The 9890-nt window shown below is 40.2% G+C and overlaps 1 protein-coding gene across 1 annotated transcript in view; it reads left to right on the plus strand.

Annotated features, from left to right (window-relative positions):
• Positions 1-9890, plus strand: part of UHRF2 (ubiquitin like with PHD and ring finger domains 2) — a 77132-nt gene extending 67242 nt beyond the window's left edge. Inside the window, exons 12-17 of the mRNA XM_069961942.1 lie at positions 3995-4157; positions 4328-4465; positions 5550-5787; positions 6037-6200; positions 7416-7514; positions 8625-9890. Of these exons, the coding sequence (XP_069818043.1) occupies positions 3995-4157; positions 4328-4465; positions 5550-5787; positions 6037-6200; positions 7416-7514; positions 8625-8771 (949 nt within the window). The 3' untranslated portion in view covers positions 8772-9890. The remainder of the gene's footprint in view (positions 1-3994; positions 4158-4327; positions 4466-5549; positions 5788-6036; positions 6201-7415; positions 7515-8624) is intronic.

The following is a 9890-nucleotide window of genomic DNA, read 5'->3' on the forward strand; positions in this document are numbered from 1 at the left end:
CAATTGCTCTAGTGTTGCTATATTTATTAGGATTGTCTGAGAAAAAATTCCACTTCCCTCTCCTTACCTCAGTCCGGCACTGTAATCCACGCCACTTATGTAATGTCGCCAGCAAGGGGGGGGGGGGGGGGGGGGGGGGGGGGTCAATCCTAATGCAGCAAGTGCTAAACCAAGGCGGGGAGAGGGGTCTCAGCGGCCGAGAAGCCCTGCCTCAGTCAATCTCTCCACCAATGATTAAAAACTATCTTACAGCTAAAAGAAGCCGCAGACATTACTTACAATTGTAAATTTACAATGTGCAGTAGCCTCTATGAATGTGACCCGTGCAAACATGCGTGACAGTATCAGTTTATTCTGCCTTTGGCCATGCATCTCTTACTACACGGACAGATGTGTGGCTGACGGAAGATTATTTTTGACTTGTTGAAAGACTCGTTGGCTGATCGCTGGCTCTGGTACACTGGGAGATTTGGCAGACAATCTATCCATGTAATAGGGCCTCTTTAGATCTTTGGTTAGGTAGGTACCAGTTTGTGGAAGCAAAAGAGAATCATGACATGTTTCTTTTGATTGGTGTTACGTATGTAAACTAGCTTTTTCCACCCATTTTTTATTTTTGCTTCATAATCTAATCTCTATCTAAATATAATATGTGTTTAACTACATTGAGCAGTTCCATTAGGGTGGGTATTCTGCTAACTATTTGCTCAGGAACTATCTCATATATCATGGTTAGCAAGCAGTAAATGAGGCCATAATCATCATCATCATCATCACTCGGTCAGGTCCACTTTATGGAAGATTCCTGACAAAGGTCTTTTTTACAAGCAGCTATCCTGTCCTATAAAATTGTATACCTGTGTCCAGTAATATTAAATATGACAGCATAGCAACTAGAGATGAGCGAATTTACAGTACAAACAAAGCAAAGCTCTTCATTATCTTGGCAGTCAGCTTATTAGCTGGCTGCCTTAGAACTCTGTGCCGCTCCAGGTGCCTGGAAAAGCTGGATCCAGTCCTGGGAAACTTCTCCCAGTTTTCCAGGACTGGATCCAGTATTTCCAGGCACCCCGGGTGGAGCGACACAGAGTTCAAAGGCAGAGTTCGAACAGCAACAACCCAAGGTAGAGGTCATTACTCAATTCCCCACAACGGTGGCATGCCCTTATTCTGTCAAGGTGTACCTGGGTTAGTGGCAATTTGAAAGCATGCGTGGCATGATAGAGTATATTTGAAGATGTGATTTCCACCACCTGTTATTTATGACATCTTTCTGCAAGCCACACCAGTGAGGGCTAGCTTAGATATGCCTGGTTTCCTAAGCAGCATTGACCATTATTTAAAGATCTAATATCTAATAAGCCTAGAATGAAAGTTTTGTAAATGTAATGTTCTCTTTGTGACAAAGTCACTAAATTATTTAGAGGGATCTAGTAAGGGTCCATTTACACAGAAAGATTATCTGCCAAAGATTTACAGCCAAAGCCAGGAATGGATTTGAAAAGAGGAGAAATCTCAGGCTTTCCTTTATGACCTGGTCTCTGTTTATAGTCTGTTCCTGGCTTTGGCTTCAAATCTTTGGCAGATAATCTGTCAGATAATCTTTCTGTGTAAATGGACCCTTAGTTTTATTTAATATAAGTTTTTTTCAGGTAACTGTAGTTTTTATTTTATGCCATTTGCCCTGTATACATTCCAAATTAAATTCCTTGTTAGGCCATGTTCACACACCGATTTTCAATGGCTGTTATTTGATACTCCAAATAACAAACAACGGCCTTGTTTAGCATGTTTTGACGGTTATAATTGCAATGATGACTGTTGGAACATTATACTAGTTCAAATAAAGTGATGCCCCTTTTTTTTTTTTTTATTGGAAGGGCCCTTGAGTTTTAACAACTTAAATAACTTCCGCTATTCACGCAGTAACGGCCACAGATTAATAACCTAAACATTAATTTGACTATGGCTACGAACATCGGACTTTATTTTATACATTATGTGAACCAACGTACGTTGTTTCCATAGACTTTAATTAAAATCATTGAAGAACAAAAACAGCGGCTGTTATTTTAAATTCAAATGTTCTTTCTAAATATAAATAAAAAGTGTGGGGTTGTGCGCTATCCACCCCATGTAATTTTTATCATTTTATAGCAGCGCAACAGTAAATGATGTCCGTTTACAATACAATATAATACTGACAGACTATCCTCTTTAACATTGCTAGACTCTTTAAAGCCCGTAATCGTGGAGCTTGCAGTCTTGACGGAGAGTGTAATGGTTTGTTTTTCCTTACCAGTTGTTCACCTGGGTTGATTACTTTGGGGTTTTCTTTGTTCATTTTCTTCTGTGTTGTTACTAGAGGTGATCATTATTTTCTGTGTGTATTTTTTTGTTTGTTGTGCAATAGTTTCACTTTACAAAATTCAGAGAGGAATTAAAATGAGAAAAATGCTGTGTTTTCAGGTAAGTTTACAAAAGATTATAGCACCGGGTGTTTGTTTATGGCAGGGGTGCACCACCATCTTTGGTTAGAGGGCAACATTATAAGATTGCACTTTTTTTTTTTTGAACAGTAACATTTTTAAATAATTTAAAGTGATACTATCATTTCAAGTAACTTCAAATCCTCCAAGACTTGCTTTGATCCTGAGATACAGCCCCCACACGGCAATATGCTTCACTCCTTGAGCAGCAGGGAGATCTAACTTGTTTGCTTTACAGAATCTAAGGGTGGGTTCACACTGAGGAATTCTAGAGGAAGGTTTTCTGCTTAAAATTCCTTGCCTATTCAGCTCTGGCAGAATTTGAGCAGAATGCAAACGGAATTCAAGCAGAATTGAAGCTCCCGTTGACTTCTATAGGATTCCTCTTGCAGAATCCGCCCAAAGGCCCTGTTCACACTGAGCAAGAACGGCGGAATTCCGTGGCGGAGCTCTCCGCTGCGGAATCCCGCCGTGCTCAGTGTGCTGCTTTGAAGCAATGAGAGGGCACGCGCTCCTCCATAGCTGCTGCTCTCCGCTCAAAGAAATGACATATCATTTCTTCAAGCGTAGAGGGGAGAAAGCGGACGCGCGCGCGCCCTTTTCTTTACTCAAAGCAGGACACTGAGCACGGCGGAATTCCGTGGCGGAGCTCTCAGAGCAGAAATCCCACTGAACACAATGGGACATTGCTCTATACATATTTTACGGGAGGAATTTTAAGCTGAAATAAAAGCGGATTCCTCTTCAATTCCTCACCTATTCCTCAGTGTGAATCCACCCCAATGGAGCAAACAAGTTGAATTTCATTGAAAGCTGGGGAGTGAAGCACGCTGCCACACAGTCCTTCCCGCTATATTTCAAAAGTGAGACCCATTGTGATCAGTAACTTCTGACATGTCTGAGGACTTAAAGAGGACCTGTCACCCCCTGTGCCGGGGTGACAGGCTCCCAACCCCCTGTTAGAGCCTCCTATACTCACGTGATCCCGCCGGGTCCCGCTTCCTGAGCCGGTCGGGTCACGGAGATATCAGCGCCCGAAGCCCGGCGCGCACTGACAGGAGAGTCCGTTGCCCATAGAGAATGACGGAGCATCGTACTCCCCATTCATTCTCTATGGGCATCTGACTCTGCTGTCAGCGCGCGCGCCGGGCTTCAGGCGCTGATATCTCTGTGACCCGACCGGCTCAGGAAGCGGGACCCGGTGGGATCACGTGAGTATAGGGGGCTCTAACGGGGGGTCGGGAGCCTGTCACCCCCCGTGCCAAAGTCCATATAGGAGTCTTTAATGTAACATTGTTTTCTGTTAGGAGACAATATCGTGAATAGTTTATAGTTTTGTGGTATTGAAAAATTTTACTTAATTTTAAGACATATTTTCCATAGTTTTAAGGCATATTGTAACCCACTTACATGATACATGATACTTTTTACTGTAGTATTAACAGGTTGTGTTAAGCTATTTAGTTTATAACAACTAATGTGCTGTTTCCCTGTATATTTTCCAGGGCCCTGGCCTTAAATTGTGATGCAGCCCTGAATGATAAAGATGGAGCAGAGTCTAAAAACTGGAGAGCTGGAAAGCCCGTCCGAGTTGTTCGGAGCTCAAAAGGTCGTAGGATCAGCAAATATGCCCCTGAAGATGGCAATAGATACGATGGCATTTACAAGGTCTTCCACCTCAGGGGAATAACTGCCTTACACAAACTGCTTGCTGCGGCATCTTTAATAGAATACTTTTTTTATGTTTTATTTTTAAATATTTATTTCATAATACAATTTCCTTAATGAAATCTCAGGAGATGAAAATAATGCTGTTAAATATTTTCCTTTTTACTTAGGTGGTAAAGTACTGGCCTGAAATAGGCAAGTGTGGGTTTCTGGTGTGGCGCTATCTTTTACGAAGGGATGATGCAGAACCTGCACCTTGGACAGCAGAGGGCATAGAACGTTCAAAGAAGCTTGGACTAACTTTACAGGTGAGACATACCATGTATGTGTCTCTGAACAACCTATACTTGCAGGGGTTTTTTTTATTAGTAATTACGGAACAGGTGTGCTTGTTATACATGTTACACAAAAAAAAAACCTTGTCTTTTCACAGAGACATTGTCAAACGTTTATATTGCTTGTTGTCTGAGTGTTAAGACAGAGACCAGTTAGTAGAACTCTGCTGTGTCTTTGTAAGGCTATGTTCACACAACGTCAAAAATAGAGAAAAATTTTGATATTTAAAAAAACATCCGTTTTTGCCGCAATTTAACTAACTACAATGGCAATGCATTAAAGGCAATGGGAAGACGGACGTCCAATGCACACAATGCATTGAATAACGGACGTTTTTACTGTGGACATGAAAATAATGAACATGATCATTATTTCCGGACGTCCCTATGATATAACACAACTTTTTCTTGGTGACAGTGCTCATTTAAGTATTTGCCCATATTTATCATCTCCATGTTCTGTTCATCCGTAGTATATTTATTTATTCATTAAGTTGGTGTAAACTTAGACCTTTAAAGGGAACAAGAGAAGAATATAAAAGATGAAATGTGAAGCAGGAAAAGTTAGATTACAGAATAACTGGGTGAAATTACAATCTCTCTGTTAAATATGCTTTCAAATGAAACCACTTTTGTATAATTGTAAATTTGTGAGTTTTAGCCTACTATTGTGGTGGCAAAACTCTAAGCTTTAAAGGGCACTTACAAAACTTTTTATATCATTTTATAACACATAATAAGCATCTTATTCTTAACTCACCACACTCCCCCAGTGTCCTTAGGCGGCATCTCCAGGACCCCTGCTGAACTTAACTCGTGACTGAGTGACTGAGACAGGACAGCGTTGTGGCCAGTGATTGGCTGAGCAGGCTGTCACTGCCTAGACAAGATTGTTTCGGAAGTGGCAGAGGTCATTGGGGGCACTGGAGATGCCGTAGAGGGACACTAGGAAGTGTGGTGAGGTAAGAATAAGATTTTTATGTTTTATATAGGGATAGCAACTTGTAAAAAAATTAAGTACCAGAGTACCCCTTTAATGTTTTTGTATTCCTTGTAGTTCCCAGAAGGATATTTGGAGGCCATGGCTAACAAGGAGAAAAAAGATAAGGTTAAGAAGCAACCTGTGAAATCTGAGCCAAGTAGTCCAGTTAGCCCCAGCAGTCAGACCCCCCAAAGTGGTGCTGGAAACCAGAACAAGCAGGATGATGCAGATCAACACAGCCATTCTACCCGCAGCAGCTCTAGACACAGCAGCACCCAAAGCAATGGAAATCAGAAAAGACCTACTGAGGATGGTATATTTATGACATGTGTATAAATAATAAATGTTCCAGTATGTCAGTCAGAATAAATCCTTGGATCAGTGGCCCATCTCCAATAGTAAGTTACCCTTTATTTATAACAGTATGTCCAACAAGAGATACCCAGACCTCATTTAAAAAGTAAGAATCACCATCATCCTGAGACAGTTTTATGGTTTGTCAAAATTTTTGCCAAAAGCGCTACACAATATTCCCCTCACTAATTGTTTTTTTCCCTTTAAGATGACCTAGAAGAGGTTATACCTACCAAATTGATTAAGCGTTCAGAAGAAGAACAAGGAGGTGAAGCATTTCAGCTCACTGAACAACAACATTGGCTTATTAAGGAGGACTCTCCTAACCAGAAGCTTTGGGATGAGGTTCTCTCTTCTATCAAGGAAGGTCCTGTAAGTGCAGAAGTTGGAAAGCCCTTCTTCTCTGTGCTTTAAAATTTGAGTATTCTGAAGGAATACATGAGGAACAAAGGCAGGGACGTAGCTAGGATTCACGGGGCCCCATAGCAAAAAAACGTTACACCCCCATCACTCTGTGATGTGGCCAAAAACTAAAATCTCTTGTGACCAGAGGCAGAAGCAGCTACAAAAGTGACTGGCAGAGCAGAGAGACATTGGCTGCTTGCTCTGTCAGTCCACTGTATTTAACTATAAGGGCTCATTAGGAGCCGTTATGGTTAAATACATAGGTGCAGGAGCGGACTACCTTCTACTTAACCCCTTATGTACTTCAGTGTGTAAGTGACCCAATGTTCACTTACATGCTGCAACACAAAAAAAAAGTTAAAAAGGAAGACAAAGATCTCTGCTTCACTGCTCCTGCACTGATAAACCCTGACCTCTGGCACAATTTACTACTTGATTGCAGCAGCCGCAGAACAGAGGTAAGGGGTTATCAGAGGAGTGAAGCAAAGATCTCCTTGTCCACTGCATATTAACCCTTTTTTATGTTGCAGCATGTAAGTGAACACTGGGTCACCTAAACACTGCAGTGCATAAGGGGTTAAGCAGAAGGACACAGGAGAATCTTATTTTCCCTGTGCATCCCCGTGCCCCCCTCCTGCATGGGCCCCATAGCAACTGCCTACCCTGCCTCTTTGGTGGTTATGCCAATGATCAAAGGCATCATGGTGGAAAAGTAATGGCTAATGTTAAATTCTAGAGGGAGAGAAAATGAATAAATTTATTAAAATTATATAATATTGCAGTATAATTTCATGTTCAAATACACCTTTTGCCAAAATAATAGATTAAAAAGAGTGGTACATATGCCCCATAGTCTTTTAGGTTTTTTTTTTTTTAAATATGGGAATGGGGTGGTCCTGTAGCCCTCAATACACCACTCCTTATAAATTGAGTTGGCCCTTATGAATATTGTATACAGACACTGTTTTATTTCACAAAGATGGCTGGAACACTTGGACCTTCTGGATTCCAATAATGATTTAATATTGATTTAGTGGAACCATGGTAGGTTCGATTCGTAAGGCTTCCATTTTACTTGCATCACAAAATATAAAATAGCTGTGTTATCATTTGTTGCATTTATTGCTATAATGATGTATTAAGGTAAATAAATGTATTATTATTATTATTATTTTTTTTTAGAACTTTCTGAAAAAAGTTGAACAAACATTCATGTGTGTCTGCTGTCAAGAGTTGGTTTATCAACCTGTTACAACAGCATGTCTCCACAATGTGTGCAAAGTAAGTGATATGTGTATTCCTTTTGTTGCTATGTTCCCACAATGTTTTTTCTTCTCCGTTTATATACATTTTTTAAATGACGTCTGTTATTAGCAGTTTGGCCACCAGTCAGTGCAGTTACTGCTTTTGTTACATTAAGGCCCTATTACACAAAGCAATTATCAACTGTATTCAGCCAATAATTGTTTAGTGTAATAGAAAACGACGTTCAGCCAACATGCACGGTGTTGGCTGATCGTTGCCTTTCAACAGGCTGAAATGCCAACAATCAGCCTGGCAACGTTTTTCTGCCATTATTAGCAATACAGTTTAATTAGGAGTACATTGCGCCATTCAGCTTGTTATCAACTATGACAAGTCTCCCTGTCCTAAAATGCTCAAGTAACACCCCCACAGCATGATGCTGCCACCACTATGTAGGGATAGTATTTGGCAGGTGATGAGCAGTGCCTGTTTTCTCCAGACAAGATGCTTATAGCTCAATATTGATTTAATCAGACAAACACAGTCTTGTTTCTTACAGTTAGAGAGTCCTTTGGGTGTTTTTTTTAGCACAGGTTGGCCAGGTTGGGCATTCATGTGATTTTTTTTTTTTTTAACTGATTGGAGTTGTTACAAACTTATGGAGGCCACTGTGCCTGGGAACTGCAGAGTAGCAGAAATTAATTGCAACTTTCCCCACATCTATGCCTACACCCAATCCTGTCTATAAGCTCTACAGGCAGTCCTTTATACCTTGTGGCATGATTTTTGCTCTATATAGATTGTCATCTGTGAGACATTATATAGACAGGGTCTTTCAAATCAGGATCCAATAAACTTAATGTACCACAGGTGATTCCAATCAATATGAAGAAACATCTCAAAGATGATCAGGAAAAAAGGGAAGCCAGAAGTACATTTCTGATTATGCTTGCATCCATGCCAAATTTTAGTAGTTTCTTTTTGAGAAATTAGTAAAAAATAAAAATAAATTCACATTCTCATTATGGGGCATTATGTGCAAATTGATAAGGAGAAACTTTTCTCAGCTTTCTTTATGAGATACCTTATTCTCAGCTGATTTTCTGTGTATATAACATCTAAAGCCCAATCTTGGTTGTTATTTAGAGCTGCTTGCAACGCTCATTCCGAGCGGAGGTCTACACTTGTCCAGCATGCCGCCATGACCTTGGAAAGACTTACACTATGGTTCCAAACAAGGTCCTGCAGACACTGCTTGACCAGTTTTTTCCTGGTTACAGCAAAGGACGATGATTTCTTATGCTCTCAGAGCATCTCTCTTTTTGACTTTTTATAATTAAAGACATTCTTCTCAAATCACGAAAAGGAACTTGGACCAACAGGCATCATGGATCTCAAGCACCACCTTTCTCCATATCACCATTGTCTTCAGTTCTTGGCTGTCTCAGTATCCAAGGTAGTTTTCCTACAAAGGCCACTGTTTTGAAGGAAGTTGTGCAGCAACCTTGCCACTACCCCCGATACTTGCTAGTTTTCATCTTACTACCTCAGACAGAGAAGAAAACATGAAGACGAAGAGATAAAATGATTGGTTATCTGATGATCAGCAACACACTGCCTCCAAAAGTTGTGCCTGGTCCATTAGTCATCTTAGCTCCAGTGCCAAGGGGAGTCACAGTGCGTTGCAGGGCAAAGGCTTGTCGACACCTTTTAGGACTGAAGGGCTCAGTGTACACTGACAGCACTAAGCTACAAACAGATGTTAGATTAAAGAGCAGCTGATTCTTTATAATCTTTTCATTTCTTCCCCGTTTCTATTTTCCTTCGCTCCTGTTTTTCTTCTGCAGAGCTGCTTATTTGTACTTTATTACCGTGAGCTTCTTTCTGCTACATAATTTTTATCATATGCAGTTTGACTACTAATTACTAATGAGAACAATATATATGCATTGTTGCTACATTAGTGTAACGTGATCTGTGTTTTAACCCTTTTTTTTTATCTTACTCTTAGATCGCAACATTCTAACTTTGTGATTTTTCTTTTCTATACATTGTCACTTTGGTATTAGTTTACAAGCTGTATGCTGTAGTAGAGCCTTGTATCAGTGGTAATACAATCTGCAGAGCATTGCAAATGGGTGATGGTAATAGCTTGGAGAGGGTCTGAAATAGCTTCCTATTGTGATCTCAAATTTTATACACAGTATATTCCCGAAAATATACCTTATTAAATATTTTATGATTCTGACATGTTGCTTATGTTTTTGGCCGACTGTGCTGTGTGCCTATAGCCTCCCATCAACTTTATGTATTTTTTTTTTAAATGATGTTCCATTTTATATCAAAATGTTTGTTTTTTCTTTTTTTTCTGCAAGAGCTATCTACTTGCTGCCATAAAGTAACTTGTGTTTC

This window comes from Dendropsophus ebraccatus, chromosome 3, assembly GCF_027789765.1.
Source record: "Dendropsophus ebraccatus isolate aDenEbr1 chromosome 3, aDenEbr1.pat, whole genome shotgun sequence".
NCBI classification, from domain to species: domain Eukaryota; kingdom Metazoa; phylum Chordata; class Amphibia; order Anura; family Hylidae; genus Dendropsophus; species Dendropsophus ebraccatus.